The sequence below is a fragment of the Brassica napus genome, chromosome A1 (genome assembly GCF_020379485.1).
Source record: "Brassica napus cultivar Da-Ae chromosome A1, Da-Ae, whole genome shotgun sequence".
Classification (NCBI taxonomy): Eukaryota; Viridiplantae; Streptophyta; class Magnoliopsida; order Brassicales; family Brassicaceae; genus Brassica; species Brassica napus.
This window is the reverse complement of record NC_063434.1, coordinates 6,157,071-6,178,504: the sequence shown is the minus strand read 5'-3', so window position 1 is coordinate 6,178,504 and position 21,434 is coordinate 6,157,071. Positions and strand designations below refer to the sequence as shown.

Genomic DNA, 21,434 nt, shown 5'->3' with positions numbered 1-21,434 from the left:
GCTTTTGAATAATTTACTTTACTAGGGATTTATTAGTGATTTATTAAGATATAAGACATTGATTTAGTTGTGGTTTACTAGGAAAAAATGCAATGTGTGTGAGTATGTGTGTTCATACATGTTTTACTAGTGCATCATAAGAGTTTATTGATATCTTCCTCCGTTTTTAAATACGTGACATTTTAGAGAAATTATTTGTTTCAAATTTTGAAACAACACGAACTTTTGAGGTTTCAATGTGAAGTTTATTAGTTTTTATATTATATGACTATTTATATTCCGCAATCTATTTTCTATTGGATAGTTTATATTTAGATAAATGATTAATAATGTTTTTATTTAGAAAATACACATAATCAAATATTTTCTTATAAATCTTGAATTTAAAAATGGAGGCAATATAATATATGTTTAGGAGTTTTTGCAAAAAGACAAAAAATTCAGAAAACAAGATATTTTTACGTATCATATAAGTAATCTATAGGGTTTTAGTAATTAAACCCCTCAACTAAAGATGAATCGTAAAAAAAACTCTCAATTAAAAATCTTGTGAAATAAACCCTCAATTTTAATTCTGTTAATATATGTTACCCTCTGTGACGGAGGGTGACATACATTAATGGTTTATAAGTTGAAGGTTTATAATGTTGAAAACTTAGTTGAAGTTTTTTGTACTATTCAAAAATAGTTGAGGGTTTATTTCACAGAAATTTGAGGATTTATTTCACAGAATTTATAGTTGAGAGTTTCTTTTACGATTATCTTTAGTTGAGAAGTTTAATTAATAAAAATCCTAGTCTATACAAGAAACTTACAATAAATAAAGATTAAGGTTCTAAATGGTGACCAAGAAAATGAGTGGGAATAGTGAATTCCTTATTATTCCTTACAATTTACACCATTTACAAGGAATATTTGTTCTTATAATTCATTTACATTCCTTAACATTTAAGAAATAATAAACTACAATAATTCTTTATCAAATTAAGAGAGGAATATTTTTTTCTTATTTTATTAGTTTTATTCATTTTTTTTCTTATTCTCCGTATTTCTTTAATGGTTACCAATTAAAGTCTTAGTAGTAATTTGTTCGGAAAGGATAAAATTGTGTATGCGTGTGAGAAACTAACTAATAGCAGAAAATGTCTGTGTTTTTATTTTTTGGTCAAAGCAGAAAATCTATGTATATTGACCATTTTCGAGATAGATACAATTGGCGAGAGTAACACGAAAGAAAGACTGATAACCAAAAGGTTTCTTTTTTTTTTTTTGAACAAAAACCAAAAGGTTTCTTATCACTCTTTGAGGGATATAAGTTGTAACAAATGATTCTCTGTAGCCATGATAATCTCAAAGAGTATTAAAAGGAAATGAAAAGAACATATACTATTTGAGAAGGTCCGCGCCACATTGTAATGGTTGTTCTTTTATTTAAACTAGGTTTCTTTATTCAAATTAGATTAAGATTGTTTGTAAACTAAATTATTAATATTTTAATTTATTTATAAGTTTTATTAAATACTAAAGTAAAACCAATCATAATAATATTTAAAGGGGCTCATAAAGTTCTCAAAAATCATCTAAATTTATTTTTTCCCTCATTTTTGATTTGTTTAATGATACTAATGGTGATGAACTCGCTCTCATTTAGAGCTCAAACGAGAAGTCAAAATGTAGAAACGGTCAACAAGCTTGGATAGAAACTTAGAAAGCAAAAACATATTGTGGAAACAAATAAACTCATGGGTGCACCGAACTCCACAGCATAGTTCGACCTCCAAACAACAAATATGTTGGTGGAAATTGAGACTGATACAGGAACTGCCCTATTAAAAAATGAAGAGAAAACCATAGATTTATTTTATTTATATACTAATGCATCTTAACATACATAAGATGAAGCCGTAAAACAAGAGAATAAGCTGACAGCAGAGCAATACATAAAGAGATGAAACACTTTAAAACAACCAAACACAACATATAGATCTCTCTCTTATTAGTTAAATGTTATGAACTCATCCTCTTTGCGGTCCTTCTCAGATTTTTTCTCCGCCTTTTTGGTTAGATCTTCCACGCCTTTATCGATATCAGCTCGTGCCTTATCCGCATCCTCTTCAGGACCAACAACAGCTTCAGTGGCAGTCCTCGCAGCATTTTTTGTAGTCTCCCAAGCTCCTTTCACCGTCTCCTTCGTCTTCTCTCCGAGCTCCTCAGCCTTACCCTTTACGGTCTCCTTAACCCCTTCTGCTTTCTCCTTGGCTCTTTCTTTTGTATCTTCTGCTTTATCAGCTGCCTTATAGGCCCCTTCGTTTACTTTTTCCTTAGTCCGTTCGGCGTATTCTTTAGCCTTCTCCTTTGCATCATAGGCTGTGTCTTTAGTCTTCTCCTTCGCCTCATAGGCTGTGTCTTTAGCCTTCTCCTTTGCCTCATAGGCTGTGTCTTTAGCCTTCTCCTTTGCATCGTAGGCTGTGTCTTTAGCCTTCTCCTTGGTCTCGTAAGCTTTATCAGCAGCTTTGCTCGCTCCTTCATTAGCTTTGTCTTTAGCTGCTTGTGCATAGTTTTCTCCAGTATCTTCCCTCCATTTTTTTGAACCGTAATCTAAATCTGCCTTCGAGTCTCTGGCATTCCCTACTGGATCTCGTCCCTAGAAAAAAAACACACATAAACTTAAATTTCTACAAGTTATAATTTCAGACAGTGGTTAATAACTTGTACATCACGTTAACCTAAAAACCACATAAAATCGATCCAAATATAGTCTAGCTATGAGTCTATGACATGTTATTATAGCTATGAGTCTATGACATGTTATTATAGCTAAGCATGTTCAAGCATATTTGTATGTAAGATATTTTTTGTGACTTTCTGTCAATTTTTCATAACAAAATATTTTTAAAAAAACATACTCGCACTAAAATAAAAGATACTCTCTCGGTTTCAAAAGGATGTCTCGCACACTCTCGCAACCAGCTTTCTCTGAATCAAATCTCTTAACATAATCTTGAATGCTAAATTACTCTTTTGTCGTAGCAATCATATGTGTATCTACAAAAAACTGAAAGCAAAGTTGTGCAAGTAACCTCGGAGTGGCTAACAGAGGAGGCGAAGCAGACGCGAGAGACTTTCCTGGTCGAAGCAGTGAGAGTTGCGGGAGATCGTGCTATAGGCAAAGCCTTTGATAGGCCAAAGAGAGTGGCTCTGGTTAGTTGCATGGGCGCCATTTTCATGAAATCAACAAACAAAAGAGTTTTCTTTCCAATTCGTATATTTGAGATTTGTTTCCTATGAAGATATTTCAACTCAATCGAGATGCCTTTTCCTCTTTTTTTGCAGTGGGTATTTAAGAGGTCGGTTCTCTAATACGTTGCAGCTAATGGATCCGACAGCGGAAGCTGGCAACCTAAGTGTGTGACACGTGTTGAAGTGATGGCACGTGTGTTGAAGTGAACAGTTTTGCCTCTTCAACGATTTGTTAATGGCCGCAATGAACCGTACCGTTTCGAGAAATGGTCTTATCCACTCAATATAATTGGATGATACGGAAATGTCCACATGTACACGGTAATGGGAGTAGAAAGATGGTTATTAAATTTGGATACCATAATTTTTAATTTAGAACCAATGGTGATAAATAAATTTATCTAACTTATTTAATTATTTTCACAGTTATCAATATGAAACTCGATTCATCTAACCGATTCTTCGGACCAATTAGTAATGTTGACGTACGTAACAAAGGTAATTTGATCCTTTTCTGTTAGTTTCCTCTTATCGTGAAGCTAAATGAATGTATATTAGATTTTGATCCATGTTTTAGATGCTGCACGGTCCAGCCTGCACCGAATCAAATGATCTCCCCTTTGCCCTCTCCTTCTACAGGGAGTCCCCAGTATGTTGTAGGTCCAAAAGGTCTCACTCAGCAAAGAACGTTCGCATATCTGAGAAGGACCCCTCGGTCGCTCTGTGCCTCCGGTTTTCTCGTCATTGCTGAGGAGATTTATTGAAGGGAGGCGTGGTTGGCTATGGTTAGAGGATTAGAAGTTTATTGATGTATCTACTATGTAAACGCATACTAGTTACTGATCTATCTAATAATGTACAAACTTTACTAAAGACTTTTACATAGTTTTACATAGTAGATATCTACGATGAATAAACCGATAGTGGTTTTGGTCTTGGTTTGTAACACACATTTCAACTTGGTTTGAGGAGAACTGTATACATGATAATACTCTTGTCAGAAACAAGAAACTAGGCACAAAATAAAACCGAAGACATGTGTTAAGTCCACATGGCTATATAAATAAACCCAAAGACAAGAGAAGAAAATATACTGAAAACACTGAATTTAAATGACAATATCGTTGCCTCTATTCCTCTTTCTCCTCTTGTTCAGTTAAGCAGCATGCAACGTAAGAAGGTAGTGAAGTTGTATATATCATCTCAACTTGGGGAGGACGAGGCACTGGTTCCATCCACCGTGGGAGCACGGATTGAAATAACCCGTTTAAAGCTCCATAGTTCCAATCTGATGGTCTTGAACTCCCTATCTCATCCATATACTCCTCAAAACCAGACAGGTTCATGTAAAAATTTCCATGATATTCTCTAGCTGGATCGATGAGTGTTTCCGTCCGCAAGTTACATGATACCAGCTTATCAAAAAAGTTACATGATACCAGATGACGAGGACTCTCTTGGTGCCACAGATAGACAATATCACTATCAAATGGATGCATCGCTATGGGTACAAAACTACCACTAATTGAGAGACCATTAATCTCACACAAGAGTTGCCAAGATTCATCGTTGTTCAATCTCCAAACCTTCAAAACAGTTCCTCTCTTTTGAACTAATGATTTCACATACATGACGAACCCTCTGGATGTAGTCAAGGCTCCGTCCACCCCACCGTTGTTGCTGTGATTGGAATGCTCCGGTAAATGTACAAACATGAACTGATCAGAATTGGAATAGAAATCGTGAGCTAAGACTACTCCAGGTACATGGAGAATGACAAAATAAATAGTACCATTCAGATTCGTAGCCCTAGCACCGTATCCGGTGATTAGATGAGGGCATTGAAGAATCTTGGAAGTCCAAATCCCTGTCTCAGAGGAATACACAAACATATTCAAGGTATAGGAGGCATGATCATTCCTCATTACAGACGAAGCTATCCTAACCACTTTGAAACCCAAAACGACGCCGTCCTCGTCCACGCGAGTCACCAGACCAAGCACACCACAATAACCACATGGAAGCTGAGGGATCTTGACCCACTGTTGTAAAACTGGATTGCCCACATAGGAGCAATCATGATCATATCTTTCGATCAAAACCAATCCATTGGAAGAAGCCTTAAACTTAAAACCAAGAGGCACTGAGATGAATGAACCTAGAGACTTTGGAAGATCCCATGTCTTGCATCCATGGAACCCTATCAGTTTTTTTCCTCTGTGTGAACATAACGACCAAGAGGAAGAGGAGTCCTTATGTAGAGACACAAAGAGACGTCTGAAGTACACAGATTCGAGTGTTGCTTTCAGTGTTTTGCTAACGGATTTCAATCTAGAGATGCTTCTTAAGGGTAACCTCGCTAGAATCTCCGTCAGTATCGCATCTGGGAGGTGATGTATGGTGCTTGTTGCTGAATCCATTGGATGTTTGCGAATAGGGTTTTCTCTAGTTTTTTTTTCTGGGTTAGTTAAATGATTTTTTTTATATGAGCAATAAAAATAGTGACAAGGCCCGAAACAACCAATAAAAAAAATATAAACTCCATAAATTTTAATAAATATTATTATAATATAATTTACATGTTCTAAATTAGATTGATTTAGAATATGTTATAATTCGATAAACTAATGATTTTAAAAACTCTATATATATATATATATATAATTCATTTAAATTTCTAACTAATAATTGATATTTCTAACGTTTATGTACACACTAAAAACATTGTATTATTTGTTTTTATTTACAAGAGAGTTTATTTTGAAATTCTTGTACAAATTTATAATATTTTGATACGAAAATAAAATTATATGAAAAAATTAATTATTATATAAATAATGAAACTTTTTTATATATTTTACATTAAACATATTTTAATTATGTAACTGTAAATTAATACTTATAGACATTAATAAATACTATTAAATAGAGATTATCCTCTTAATATTATTAATTTATATATTTATTAATAAATTAGTGTCATCTTAACATATATATATTTCTTAACATCTCCACTTCCAGATCAATTGCCAACCTTCATTTTCTCAACCTAAATATGTTGAGAAATATCAAAATTAGTCAAGAATACAAACAGAATCATTATTGCAAGTTTAACCCCTATAATTTTCAGTAACATTAATATTTTCATATTCTTTTTTTTTTAACTTAAATATTTTCATATTCTCTTGTAACGTTTTCCCTTTTAGTTCATTTTTTTTGGAAACCAATGAGTCTCAAAACCAACTGGTTTTAACAGAGTCCAGGGTTCAGGGATATTTTAAAAAAGGTACAAATTCGGTTAAGATGGACATAAATAAACAAGGGTCCCAATAAACAAAGCTTTAAAAGAGACGACCTCGAGGTTTCCCACATAGTTTGTTGTTTCCTATCGATCAAATGTTCTAAATGCGGTCTCTGCGATATAAGTAAAGGTAAATTATGTTATTATATCATGATGTAACTAAAGACAAGAAGATTCACTTACACTAGTGATCCCAAACTATGTATCAAACTCCGGACTCGCGCTTTTGTCATGATAGACCCTTTTTGACGTGAGATTATCTCAAATTCTTGGTAATATCTGAGTGTATGACTGAAATTAAACTACACAACTTTCGGTATTTTGTATTTCATATTTGCGACTTGAATCTTAATTCCGATAAAATTCCCAAAAAAGAAAAGCTCAAAACATAATATACGAAACGATACAATCTGGAGATTAATCCAATTACAACTCAAACATTTGTTTCGTATAGCCAAACCGATCTTCCATTTGTGTCTTGAGTCGGTCTTGAATTTCTTTCAAACCCCTATTCAATTAATTAAATGATTAGTAATAGATTAAATTAATATCAACTGAGGAAATCAAATTAGCGATCATTCCAAGCACTTACATCATCAACGGCGTCTCTCAGAGCAGCAAGTTGCTCCATTGATACTGTATTCACCTACATTAATTACAAACACAATTTCATATTTAAAATTGAGTTATTTTTGGGTCCACCCCCTAGGGTGAACCTTTAGGTTCACCAACCAATAGGATTTCATTATTTCAAATTCGATATCTTTTAGAAAAGGAAACAAAATATTGTCAAGATATATTATGTTTTTAAAATAAAAAGGTTAAAAAAATTAGAAAAAAATAATAGTTAGAGAAAAACGAATTAAAAAAAAAAAATTTATCGTTGGCAGCAAAACACTATACCCTAAATCCTAATCCCTAAACCCTAAATCATAAACCCTATAAACCCTTGGGCAAACTCCAAACCCTTGGATAATTCACACTCTAAATCAAAAACACTGAATCTTAAAACCCTAAACCCTAAACCCTTGAGTGTTTAGTGTTTTTGATTTGAAGTTTAGGATTTATCCAAGGGTTTAAGGTTTACCCAATGGTTTAGGATTTAGGGTTTAGGGATTAGGGATTAGGATTTAGGGTTTAGTATTTTGCTGAGAATGTTAAAAATATATTTTTTTTAATTACTACTTTTTAATTTATTTATTTTAACCTTTTTATTTTAAAAATATAATATAACTATAGCTTGAGAAAATATTTTGTTTCCTTTTTTAAAAGATTTCTAATATAAAATAAAACAATTCTATTGGTTGGTGAACCTAGAGGTTCACCCTAGGGAGTGAACCCAAGAATAAGTCTTTAAAATTGACTTATTTTTGGGTTCACCCCCTAGGTGAACCTGTAGGTTCACCAACCAATAGGATTGTGTCATTTTAGATTCAGTATCTTTTAAAAAAAGAAACAAAATATTATCGAATTATATTATATTTTTAAAATAAAAATTGTATTAATCACAAAAAGAAGATTTTTTAATCGCAAAAAAAAAAGAATTTGTTTTTCAACAGTATTTTTAATGCTGCCAACAAATATTAAACCCTAAACCCTAAACTTTTAGGTAAACTCTAAACTCTTGAATAAATCATAAATCTTAAAGTTTAAGATTTGATCCAAGAGTTTCGGATTTATTCAAGGATTTAGGGTTTACCTAAGGGTTTAGGATTTACCCAAGGATTTAGGGTTTACCCAAGGGTTTAGGGTTTAGGATTAGGATTTAGTGTTTTGTTGATTGTGTTAAAAATATTTTTTTTTAAATTCAAGAATTTAAAATTTATCAAAGGGTTTAGGGTTTACCAAAGGGTTTAGGGTTTAGATTTAGAGTTTAGTGTTTTGTTTATGGTATTAATTTTTTTTGAAATTTTTTTTTTTTGCAACTACTATTATTTTTATTTATTTATACTTTTTTAATTTTAAAAACGTAATATAATTTGACAATATTTTGTTTCCTTTTTTAAAAGATATCAGATTTGAAATAACTAAATCTTATTGGTTGGTGAACCGTAGGGAGTGAACCCAAATAACTCTTTAAAATTAGCAAACTATGCATTTGTAACGAATAAAAAAAGATTAGTATGTGTAGAAATCTATCTACAAACAACATTAAAAAAATATACCCTTTTGACGACGGTCCAAATAACACCTTCAGTGCATGGAGGAGCAGTGAGAGAACCGACGTATCTATAGAATTTGTCGGTATGAAACCCAATAATTCTTGGATCCACGATTCCTATTTCCTTCTCTTCTTTTCCCACTGTTTTTATTTCATTTTCTAGCTGCATTTAAAATAAAATATAAACGTAGAAAGGTTATGAAATACACGATCTTCATATATATAAAAGATACTGATATTATACCGTTGTGAGAAATTCATTAGGTCTCCCTAATTTATAAAGAACTGCAATCACTGCGGTTTGGCCCTCAGCACTCGTGTGAACCATGTGAAGCTCCATGTCATAACTGTAACACATTTACAAATATAAGTTAGTTCTTGTAACATTGTTACCCACTACTAGTTAATGAGACGAAGAGAAGAAAACACCAACCGAGTTCCATTAACGGTATGCTCAGACGGTGAATGCCAATGACATTGCACCAACTTAAACTCTGTACGATGTATCATCATTTTTCCAGTATCTCCTTTCCATGATACCTTTGTTTGTTTCATTACTATTATTAGAAACTAGCATGCATGTTTAATGTAATAATAATAATATAGTTAAGAAAATAACTTTAAAAGTCTAACCATAATGTCGTGTCCTCGGCTCAAAATTACAGCATCGGCTGGTTTGTGGTGTATTTTCCATGTTTCATCATGAGCACGACTAACTCTTGCGTTAGTGAGATCGATCGGAGATTGGAGTTTTCCGTTGTTACAAGGTTTCCATTGATGATCTAGTTTGCTCCATCCCTTTGGTCCATTCTCTGGATTTTGATCGTACGTGTAAGGTGTTTCAGCGACTGAAATGTTAGAGAAAGATAAATAAAGGGAGAACAACACGAAAAAGACAATTTGTTTTGTTTTCTGGTCCATTTTGTGTTCCTTTTGTTCTTTTGAGATTTTGATTTGGTTAATGCTTAAGATGTTCTTGAGTATGTTATAGACATTGAAGGGTTTAGAGATGACCAATTTATAAGGAGGCTTTGCGGGATTTGTTAGTTTATGGTTTTTACAGTTGCTGTGATTATTAGTTAATAATTTGGAGGAAAATGAAAAATTGAATGTTTAATGAAAAACAATAGAGAAGACAGTTCATTGGATACATTTGGTTAAGACTTTCTAATTTCGGGTTTAACAATAAATCAATGTGAACATTTCTTACAGAAATGACCTGTGAATATAATTAGTAATTCTATTACACTTGTGCATAAAATGACCTGGATAATAGAAATAGTAATGCTTAATTCTGAATTACACTCGGGCATAGGAGAATATATATGCGAACAAACAAAACTTAACTGTCAAACTATATATAAAGTTTATGTGGATAGTCAAGTAAAACATTTGTCTATGCCCTCCAAAATTTTAAAAATAATTTACATAAATATAATCTTCATATTTTTATAAACTTTTTTGTTAAAACTTTTGTTCATATAATCTCTAAAATTTCAGAGTCGGCTCAGATAAAGTTAAAGATATTAGTGCATATAAATCGTTAAAAATAAAATAACTAAGTACAAACAGCGATTTCGAAAAAGAACGAATCACGTAGAACGAATCAGTCATTCAGAATTATAAGACCATCTCCATTGGTTAGTCTAATGATTAATTTAATTGTAAATTTTATAATTTGTGAAGATTAGAATCCTTTGTAATTTGTCATGTTCAATGGTAGAATCTTTTTGAAGTTTTTAAGAGAAAAAGAGACAACAAAGAGAGAAAAAAACAAGGGAGAGAGAGACATACACACAAAAAGCCAATAAGGAAAAGACACTTTAGAGGTTTTTACCAATTCTAAAAACTCTATTTTAAGAACCTATCGTTAGCTTTTTGGTTTTTTTTTTTGGCTTTTTTTTAAGAACCCCTCTTTAAAAACTTCATTGGAGGTGCCCTATTATCAAGATCTAAATGTGTAGAACAATCACAAAAGGCTTTAATGATTTGAAGTATCAAGACATATCTACGATTTGAGTTTTCAAAGCTTTAGCAATTTCGAATTCATATCATTTTAGGTCCACAGGTATCGTGAGAATAGACCGTCGCAAGACAACATCACGAACAAGTATCGTTAAAAAAAACATCACGGACAAGTCATTGTACTGTAGCAAAGTACATAAGATGTGTGAAATTAATAGTTGATACTTTATATATTTTCAATATGTGTGAAATACAGAAAAATATATATCTTAAAAACAGAGAGATTACATAATTAGATACTTTTTTTTTTGCTCTTAAGTATCAATTTCAATTCCAATACATCATCTCTATAGATTTTAAAATGGCGTATTATGCTCACAACGAAACATTGCTTTCATAATAAAAGATAAAATCAAACAAAGAAAAAGTAAAACATAAGAAAAAAAATTGAAAAAGCTGCAAGGAGAGGGACGAAAGGGTACACATTAGAGAGAATATTAGTTGACTGTGTTCACAAGTTTCTTCAGACTCTCTGAAATTCTAGTCCCAGCTCCGTAATCACAATCTTCCACCTATACGTAAATTACGGTATAAATTAACAATTAGCAACAAAAAAAAAGATAGGACATCTATAGATAGTCATAGTACCAGGAATCAACTTATTAGATAGGATCAATGTATAGTTTCTTTGCATTTTAAGTGTATCTTTATTGATAAAGTATAAACATAATTAATATGCAAGTATATACGATTAATCGTTGTCTAAAGATTAAAAAAAACGTGTGTTTTTACCAAGTTGAATATTAGTTCAGTGACCAACTTTAATCATATTCCCACTGCGAGAATACAGTGTGGATTACACATATTTTAGCATAGTAGCAATAGCAAATTTTGATTTTTCTTAATCATCAGATCCAAAAAATTAATCTTAATTACCTTGCAATGAAGAGTGTGGAAGACGGCATCATCAACAATGGAGTACCCAGCATGAGTCATCTCAGCTCCTGCTTCCTCAGTGATAAGACGAGTGATCTCATGGAAGATAAACTTGTGTTCCATGCTTGTCACAAGAAAGATGTGAAGAACCGGACCGGTTTCTTGAATCTCGATTCTCGGCAACCTTCTTGGCATGGAGACGTCCACACTCGAAGACATCGATGAAGATCCAGTGGAATTCAATTTCTCGAAAGCTGCAGTCGCAAGAAGTTTCCTCTTCCTTTCTCTCTTTTTCTCCACGTTCACTTGTAGCTTCTTGATGTAGTTTGCAGCTTCATCTAGCTGATCAGGCAGTGCCAAAGACTCCTATATATATAACCATTAACAACAAAAAGGCTTTTATATACTAGACATGAAATCACATATTATATGTATGCATATGAGAGGACAAAGAAGACGAAGAAACCCTAGAAGTTTGAGGAAGAAGAGAGTTGAGTTCTGAGTAGAGATCTTTCATCTGAATCCTTCTATTTTTCTCAATAGTTTTGCGATCTACAGATCTTGATTGACTTGCGTTTAAATGGCTCTGATCCATATTTTTTTACACTCTTCTTCTTGGAGTGTTTCACATAGACTATGAGACTGAAATATTAACCACATGTATATATATAAAGGAAAGAGTTACTTGGTTTAAGTGACATATATATTGGTTCACCTAATGATAATTAATTTGTGCTAATAACAGTTTAGTGAAAAAGGGTTTGTAAAGGAAGGGTATCTATACCAAAAGGCAAAAGGTTGCATACAGATATAGAAAGATATAACGAAAGCAAGACAAAGTAAAAAGTATGGTCTTTAAATATAATTCTTGACTTACTATATTGTGATTCATATAGTTATATGATCGAGTTTGTTACTTTGGAAGTAAGAAGAGACCAACGTTAGCTTGTAATTAAGAGTATGAGTGGAATCTATTCATCGATAATTAGCTTTAAACAGAAAATTCATGAACTCTCAACATGGTATACTGAAAATTCCAATATTACTTCTAACTTTTGTTCTATTGAAGTGACTAAGGTCCCCCCAGTAAGTTGAGTGAATCATACTTACATTCGAGTGCTATAATTATTTATACTTGTATGAAATTTCCTATTTCTTTTGTTGTAACCAAAAAGTTCAGAACCTAAACCCATACATGATTTCTTCACGCTATAACTATAATAAATCTTCTATCTAAATACTATCATTGGAAAACACTTAAAATTGTTTTCTATATATGTATAAAGAAGATAAGATAAGGTTAATGAAATGAAGATTGGTGGGGATAATGTGGTCAACTTTTTCGCTAAGGCAATGCGTGGATGTTGCTGAACCACTCGAACATAATCAACACTGAGACATGCTTATAATCTTTAGTTCCCATCACCAATCAATTTGTAAACCAATCTTTATCAAGTTTTTATCTTTTATTATGTACACACTACACTGATAGTTTTTTTTTTTTTTTTGGTAAAATGTTAAGATTATTATACCAAATTTTCTTTTTTTTTACAGAAATACGAAGAAGACTAGAAACGGAATTGCAGAAATTAAAACTAAACAAAGCATCTATAATGAAAATGCACTTTCTATTACAAAGAAGAATAGCCTAAGAGATGAACCGGAGGTAACGTAGAGACGATGATCCAAAGGAGAAGTGTGAGGGGACTAAGCTCTCAGTTGCCGCGAGCTCCCAGAGAGAAAGGCGGCTCAAACCTTGAAACAACGGGTAAAGACCTACAGCTTCCAAGAGACTCAATCATCAACACAACCACAAAGAAATACATCACGATGCTGCAAACCCATTCAACATCGCCCCACCGGCAGCACGAGGAGGAGTCCACAGATAGGCGGTGCCGTCGTGCGGGACGGTGAACTGGAGATTGCTGCCTCCAACCCTCCAAACCCAAGACCGTATACACCCATTTAACCCACCGAACAAGAGGATCAGTGAGACATATCGGGCACACCTCCTCCGGAAAAGAGCAACCTTCGAACTAGTAAGAGAACCGAGTGCCAAACTACCTCCTATCCACACTCTACAGACCATACCGCTTTCACAGAAGCTACAACTCCAAAAAGATGACGCCTTTATTGCAGGAAAGAGAGAGACTTACGCGCTGCCACAGTCAAGAGCTCGACTCTGGAAGACAGAGACCACCAATGAGACGCGGATGCTGTCTCGTGACTCGTTACGTACTGTCACAGGAACCTCCAAGCTCGGACGACAACACCGAAAGAAGAAGCACCTCACACGCACCCATAACTGAGAACCAGCAACAGGATCTCCCAAAAGTAAAGAGGCTCTGGACGGATCCAAAAACCCAGCTACACTGATAGTTTATGGTGGATGCGTATATCTTATGTAAGTATGACAATTTAGAGTACTAATAATGAGGATAAAAAAGAGAGGGAGTATTTAATTGTAGAGCCATTTTTTTGACAAAACTGTGAAAATTACAGATGATACAATTTCTGCAATTGTAAATCTTAAACTGAAAAATAGAAATTATCGAATCAGAAATGGTTTAGATTTTCTTTTCGTTGAACATCTTCAGATATGTTGGTTTTAATAACAAAAATCCAATACGCTTGACAAAATGTTTCTTGTCCTTTAGTTATTTTATTTCCACCAAAATCCAAAATACTTGTCAAATGCTGTGTTTAGTCGACATCAACAATGTAGTGCGATCGACATCAACAATCGATTTTTATTGATAGATCTTCCCACTCTAATATACAACCTTAAAATTAGCATATGGATTTTGACTTATAGGAGCCAAATACAAAAACATCTGATCTTGGGATAGCTATGGACGTGTAGGCCATAGATAGAAAGAAAGTGGTCGAATCACGTCTTCAACATGTGAAAATGTTTTAACGTATCATATTTCTCTACACGATGGATTTTCACACAGAATAACATAAGATCCGGCTTGCTCCTCAATTTTTAAATAATTAATATGCATCAATTGTTTGATCAATAAATCATCCTATAAATGAATAGAACATTTGATTCCAAAACAATAGTTGTTCAAACTCCATAGATCTCAGGGTTGTCCCTACTCAGTCCGTTTCAAAACACTCATGTTTTGGAAATTTCAACAAACTTTAAAAAGTATTTGCAATACAAATTTTAACTCACTTTATTACTTGGATTTATTCATTTTATTAGGATTTGCATTGTACTTAATTTATTTGGTACATGTATATACAAGAAGCATTCATTTTACAACATACTACAATCTTATGAAATGGATGAAGAAGTGTTTTAATTTTTTTTTTTTATTAATCCAGTTAACAGTCTGTAGAACCTATAACACAATGGTTTCAGAAAAAGAAAAGCTCAAGAATGTTCATACATCAAAACATCAAAGATAGCACTCTAGCAAAAGGCTTCACCTAATTGCTCAGGCTACAAATCTTCCTCAGCTTTTGAATCTAACCATTTCATCGACAGTACCAGTTTATCATCATCTTTTCACCATTCAGGCAAAACCTCAACGATTACCTTCTGCAACAGCTTCTGCTCAAATTCATCTATAAGTAGCACTTCAAGGTCTTTGATGTCCCCCCTCAAATCCAACAAGACACTGCATAGTCCACAGCACAACAGTAGTCCAAGATGGAATACAAATTCTAAATTTCCAATACAACGGTTTAATAGGCTATTTGATTTTGTTTAGTTTGTAATTTAACCGGTTTTGATCAAATACAACTTCCATGAACTTGACTCCAAGCCCAAGGTAACTGAACAGAGAACTAACTGGTAAACTAAAAATTTCATTCACTCATGAGACATGAGCAGATTTCAATTTTTTACAGCTAAAACGTTACAAAAAGAAAAAAAAAAACTAACAGAAGCAGACACACAACACAAAACCTTAAACCAAGAACATGCTTCTTCAGAAACAAAAGCATATCACTTGACAAAGGAGAAACAAACTCCATTGGAACATCAACCTACAAAACATAAAAACAGGAGAGAAAAAAACATTCTTACTAAATCGAAGATAGGTCTTCATAAATGGTCTTGATACCAGGTCTCTCAGACACAGATCTTATACACCTCAAGGCAATCCCAAGAACTTCTTTCGTCCCTTTCTCTGTAACAGGATCACTTCCCATCTCCTGTGTCAGCACCGAGTCAAAGCATTCCGCACCACGACCTTCAGCAACACGCAACCTAACCCAATCCGTTAAATCAACACCACCTTCTTGTTCACCTGTGATCACATCTCCTGCACATCTCCCTGTTAGGATCTCAAGAAGTATCACACCAAATGCGTAGACATCTGATTTAAACGAAGGCAACGGTTTCCTCGAAGCAGCTAGCTCAGGAGCTCGGTAACCGAGGATGCCTGCGTCTACAATCTGTTCCACTGTGCCTGCTTGTGTCATGAGACGGTGGAGGCAGTAATCTGCTACACGCGCGTTTAGCTCTGCTCCGTCTAAGAGTATGTTCGTTGCCTTGAGGTTACCATGTGGGACAGCTCTGTCGAAATGGAGGTAGTTAAGACCACGTGCCACATCAACCGCAACTTTTAGCCGTTGGATCCAAGCTAGAGGAGGACCTTTCCTCCCTGGTCGATCTGAAATCAAACAAGAACAGTAAGCTTGATGGACAAAACCGATGATATTTGATAGAGAGAGAGAAAGAGTCAAGTGTTACCGTAAAGGAAGCTGGCAAGGCTTCCAGGAGATATATAATCTGAAAGAATAAGCTTCTCATGTTGCGTAGGACCCCAATAGTATCCTCGGAGAGTCACAACATTAGGATGTCTAATGTTTGCAAACTTCTTCACTTCTTTAGCAAACTCCTTTCTCTGCTTTGCAACGCCTTCTCTTAGCCACTTCACGGTTAGAAACACTCCGTTATCAAGCGTTGCTCTGTAAGAAGTCCCGTGGCTACTTCTTCCCAGGACTTCAGCTGGTGCCCTAGACAACTCCTCTGGAGTCAGTTTGATAGAATCATCCAGAAACTGCAGCTCTCCCACGAGTCTGTCCGGTGACCTAACATCAAGCCGTGCTAGCTGCTGATCAGCTGGGAATGAATCTCCTGAGCCAGGTGACGACCATGACAAGTTACTCGTCTTTGAAGGAGAGAAGCCCGTTGCAACAGCTACTAGCTTTTCATCTGGAGATGATGAGCCTTTTCTTGAAGCGGCGAGATCCTCAGCAGAGATAACCATACCACCTCCACTGCCTGAGGGGACTGTCCTATTAATATCTTTACCTGTGACACCACCACGCTCTTGCTGTCTTCTTGATTTGCAGATGCAGAATAGGAGGATAGCCACAAGGATGAGGATTACAAGAGCAACGGCGCAGGAAACTATTATCACAACCTTAATAAGTAAGTTCCTTGGCTTCCTCTTGGAACCTTCTGATTCACTTGATGCATTTGAACCAGCAGGTAAGATCAGCTTGTTGTTTCCAGGATAGAAGGAAGATGGTGGGAAGTTCCTCAGATTCTCTGGCACAGTCCCTGATAGATCGTTGTACGAAACATTAAAGGCCATAAGACTTGTAGATAAGTTGCTGGGGAGTGGTCCAGTGAAATGATTTTGGGACACGTCTAATGAGCTTAGAGAGACCATGTCATTCATGGAGTTTGGCAAAGATCCAGACAAACTATTTGCTGCGAGATTCAGCACTTGGAGACTGGTCAAAGCTCCCAAAACACCAGGAAGATTACCATCAAACCGGTTGTGGGAGAGGTCAAGAAGACGGATTCTGGAACCAGAAGAAGGCAGGAGGGGTCCTATGTTACCTACCATGCCATTGTTTTGAAGGTGGATTTCTTCCAAAGTGGGCATGGATAGTAATGCACTTGGGAGTGGCCCTTCCAAGCTGTTGGAACTTATATCGAGAACACGGAGTTTTGGATAATGGGTTGGGATCCGTTCTGGAAGTGAGCCTGTGAGCTTGTTGAAGGAAAGGTTAAGATGATTTGCTCGGAGAAGCTGAGGTGTGACATCTGGAAACGACCCAGTGAAACGGTTCTGGCTGAGATCAAGATACTCAACATTCTCCCATTTTGACCATCTTGTCAAGTTTCCTTCAAACTGGTTGTTTGAGAGATCAAGCAAGACGCAGCTTCCAGTCAAGAGAGGAAGCTCTCCTGTGAGTGAATTTGAAGACAGATCAAGGCTGTGAAGAGTTGTTGACATGATATCGCTTACAGCCCCTGCAACACAAACAAAAAGAGTTAGATTTTTAGTTTTCTTGGTGCCACCATTAACATATAACAATCCCCACTCTCTAGCTAAGAGCATACCTGAGAGATTGTTGCCACTTAAATCCAACGTCGCTAAAAGCAAAGAGTCACCTTTCAACAAGTTATTGGGAAGTGAACCTGAGAATCTGTTGTTGCTAAGCTTGAGCACTTGAAGATCATAGACATAATTAAAACCAGGCAACTCTCCGGATAACTCGTTGTAGCTAAGATCCAAGACTTTCAAGTTCTGAAACAACTGAAACCCACTAGTCAATGAACCTTCAAGCTGATTGTGGCTGAGGTTTAAGTGATTGATGCTCTCAGAAACACCAGGCACCAGCTTCCCAGACGTTGTCACCAATCTGTTCCCACTCAAATCCACATAGCTCGCATTCGTTAAAATGAAAAACTCTCCGTCAAGATTACCATCAAACGAGTTACCATGCAAGTCAAGCACTTGAAGACTCGAAATCAACTCAAAGCCCCTCGGAATCTTCCCGGTAAATCCGTTAGAAGAGAGATTCAAGTACAGCAGCTCGTTCAGCCTTGTCAGGGACTTTGGCAAAGGTCCAGATAAGGAGTTACGACTCATATCCAAAGACTGGAGCGAAACCAACTCACCCATAGACTCCGGAACCTCACCAGAGAAGTTGTTACCAGCTAAAGAAAGATTCTTCAAGCTCACTGATCCACCAAACTCTCTAGGCAGTGAAGAAGAGAAGAGGTTATCAGACAAATCCAGGAACTGGAGGCTTTTGAAACTGCCTAGGCTACTTGGTAAGACACCAGAGATGGAGTTGTTGGCCATGGAGAGTTTGACAAGCATCGTCAAGTTGGAGAACAAACTGAAATCAGCATCTGCAGACAAACCCAAGTTGTCCAAAACAACAGCAGCTACATTACCACCGTTGCAGACGATACCGTTCCAGGAAGAAGGACAGCCGTTGAAGTCGATGGACTCATCGTTCCAGGAGTTGAGGACAAACCCTGTAGGGTCGTGTTTGATTCCTTTCTTGAACTCAAGCAATGCCATGATGTCCTGTGAAGGAAGCTGGCCCATCGCAGACAGAACAAACATGGACAGAAGTAGTAACAAAATCCTCATCCTTGACTTCAAAAAGGTTCCCTCAAAGCTACAATTTTCACAGAACATTCATGGAACACAAGTCAATCTGACAGAAAAGTTAATGAACCAAAGTTAGAATCCATCAAAGTTACGAGCGAAAGTTTCAATCTTTGCGCAAAAACAAAAACATCAATACACAGAATGAAGAAAAATCTCACCTTTGAAGGAACAACCTTCTGAAGAAACCCCAATCAAACGAAATGCAAGAAGCAAAGAGAGAAGAGACAAGCTTGAACCGAAGGGAATCTCAGCTGGAAAGAAACATTAAATGGAACAGATGAGCTAATTTAATTCAATGTTGGGTGGTCCCATTCGAAGATCTACCCTAACCTCAAAGCAAAGAGAGAAGATAAAAAGGAAGGATTTTTATCTTTACCGGAATGAAAATGCCGACAGAGTTGAGGAAGAAGAAAGACAAAAACTTTGAAGCAGAATCGTCTTGTTTCTTTAGCTCATGCACTACTGCTACTGAGTTCTTTTTTTTTTTTTTTGGATTTGGTTCTCAACACAGTAGAGTGAACCAGTGAGACACTTTTTGTGGGTCACACTTTGAATGTCACTGTAGTTGTTTTAAGAAGAACCAAACAAAGAAGGCTAAAACAAAAGCAAAGATGGGAAAAAACGAGAACGACAAGGACTCCGTAAAGAGGGTAAATGGTATTAATTTTTTATATTTTTGTTGGGTTCACGAGAAAGACATAATAGTTTGCTTTTTTTCCATAGTCTTTTCTTTTTTTTTTTTTGGCTCAACTTCAACTTTCATTCACCAATAAACTTAGTACAATCAATTAACCTCAACAGAGATTATACCACAATACAATGAGGGGATCTAGTGCCACCCATGATCACTTCCAAGGACCATACGCCACCTAATCCAAATCTCATTGTACCTTAAGCCACAGTGAGATGAATTTACCCTACAGGTCAGAGTAAACCATCTCTTCTACCACCTAATTCGACCAAAACGATACAAGACAACTAACACACAATGAAACTAAACCTATTCATGGAATTACAAATGCAAACCAAGCCGTGGTAACCGTATAATCCACGTGCTCTCCATGTACCATCAGCAACAACACCAAAGGCGCTTTTCCAGAACGGGTTGAGCCATCGGAGTTCCTTGCCTGATCCTTAGCCTTAAAACCGGACAGAGAGTCCGGACTGAGAAAGTCGGGCTTCGACGACAACACATACCGGCAAGATAATCTAAGCATCAAGAAGAGTGAAACTCATACCACCGGAACGAGCCACAGCATCAACTCCGGCGCTGGGATGTAGAGCTCCACCACGTACGCCAAACAGGGCTCGCTTCTCCGGTTGACCACTCCGTCGTCGCAAACCCCAATACGTGTCGTCTCTGAAAACCAGAGGACGAAGCTTCCTTCTGCTAGCCGTTAAAACTCTCCTCCGGTAGTCTCACCGCCGCGCAGGAGTGAAGATCCGGAGTGGAGGAGGCCTCTGACCACGTCACGCACCGCCGTCGAAAGAGGATTCACCCGAAATCTTAAAAAGGAAAATTAGATCTGGGAATCCTCAAACCCTAAAAGCCGACCCACTCTGCCACCGTCACTCCGTGGGTCTCGCCGCTGCTCCAAAGTAAGTCCAAGACCGTCTCCGTCGATCTACAATAGATTCTCCGGGGAAGTCTCGTCAGATTCAGAACCGCTTGCATATCGACGAAGGAGTAGTGCGGTGGTGGAGAGAGCAAATAGAAAAAGAGGAAGAGAAAAGAGAAAGGGGGCCTCCGGCACCGACAAACGCCGGGCCGGAGCTAAAGTTTCAAGCTTTGGTTTCTAGAGAGATGGGAGAGCGTTTAGCGTAGAGAGAGAATTTTCTTTTTTTTCCATAGTCTTTTCAGAAGTAAAAGGCTAAAGAGTAGCGGGAGAAATATTCGGTCTTTCTTTTTTTATTATTATTATTCACTGTTTTAGTGAGCTAGTCACAGATGTGCCTAAGCGGCTAAGCATACTATATAGAACACTTTAAAAAAAATTACACATAGAACATACAACTTGGCACATTATCTATAAAGATCAAAGCACAATGTTGGAGGTTGGAGGTCGCGAAAATGCTTAGTTAGCCGCTAGACCAATGCTTGAGTCAGTGGCCAGAACTTCCTTCCATCTACTATATGGTGGTTCAGCAAATGGATCTGTAAGCTCACTGCTAAAACCTTGTTTCAATAACCTTTTGTACACGTACGTCAATAATTCTTAAGGATGAATCTTATATTAGATGTAGCCTGAGAAACTCTTGGAAGATGAGTTTGTTGTGAACAAAATGAAGTCTAATGAAAACAACCTTAAACTCTCTTTCATGAATGTCGTCATGCACACATCTCCATCAAAGTTGTTTTTTTTTTCTTTCTTTCTTGCAGTTACATGAAGAAACTTCTACAATAACAAAATGAGGTTAGAGGCAACCGTTACAATGACCTTGCAAA

General features: G+C 36.1%; 4 protein-coding genes across 6 annotated transcripts; all 4 read right to left on the bottom strand.

The window, feature by feature from the left end:
• Positions 1-1,840: 1,840 nt before the first annotated feature.
• On the bottom strand, positions 1,841-3,326 carry LOC106348819 (late embryogenesis abundant protein 1-like). Its single transcript, XM_013788638.2, has 2 exons — positions 3,081-3,326; positions 1,841-2,644 (listed from the first exon to the last, which is right to left on the bottom strand). Exons 1-2 carry the CDS (start codon positions 3,225-3,227, stop codon positions 1,997-1,999), a joined length of 795 nt encoding a protein of 264 aa, XP_013644092.1. The 5' UTR covers positions 3,228-3,326; the 3' UTR covers positions 1,841-1,996.
• An 876-nt stretch (positions 3,327-4,202) lies between these two features.
• LOC106352223 (F-box protein At3g26010-like) lies at positions 4,203-7,188 on the bottom strand. Its single transcript, XM_013791889.3, has one exon. The coding sequence runs from the start codon at positions 5,658-5,660 to the stop codon at positions 4,371-4,373; it is 1,290 nt and encodes a 429-aa protein (XP_013647343.1). The 5' UTR covers positions 5,661-7,188; the 3' UTR covers positions 4,203-4,370.
• A 3,730-nt stretch (positions 7,189-10,918) lies between these two features.
• Positions 10,919-12,278, bottom strand: LOC106373694 (transcription factor bHLH162-like). The gene is made up of 3 exons (XM_013813835.3): positions 12,070-12,278; positions 11,604-11,969; positions 10,919-11,239 (listed from the first exon to the last, which is right to left on the bottom strand). The coding sequence occupies exons 1-3, from the start codon at positions 12,196-12,198 to the stop codon at positions 11,165-11,167; spliced, it is 570 nt and encodes a 189-aa protein (XP_013669289.1). The 5' UTR covers positions 12,199-12,278; the 3' UTR covers positions 10,919-11,164.
• A 3,127-nt stretch (positions 12,279-15,405) lies between these two features.
• Positions 15,406-19,532, bottom strand: LOC106438457 (LRR receptor-like serine/threonine-protein kinase GHR1). 3 transcript variants are annotated; one of them, XM_013879619.3, is made up of 5 exons: positions 19,365-19,532; positions 19,147-19,239; positions 17,923-19,034; positions 16,315-17,832; positions 15,406-16,234 (listed from the first exon to the last, which is right to left on the bottom strand). In XM_013879619.3, exons 3-5 carry the CDS (start codon positions 19,013-19,015, stop codon positions 15,645-15,647), a joined length of 3,201 nt encoding a protein of 1,066 aa, XP_013735073.2. In that variant the 5' UTR covers positions 19,016-19,034; positions 19,147-19,239; positions 19,365-19,532; the 3' UTR covers positions 15,406-15,644. The 3 variants fall into 3 exon arrangements, with proteins under 3 accessions (XP_013735073.2, XP_048596127.1, XP_048596132.1); XM_048740170.1 differs by having other exon boundaries at positions 17,923-18,995; positions 19,365-19,531; XM_048740175.1 differs by lacking the exon at positions 19,365-19,532 and having other exon boundaries at positions 17,923-18,995; positions 19,147-19,300.
• Between the last annotated feature and the right edge of the window lie 1,902 nt (positions 19,533-21,434).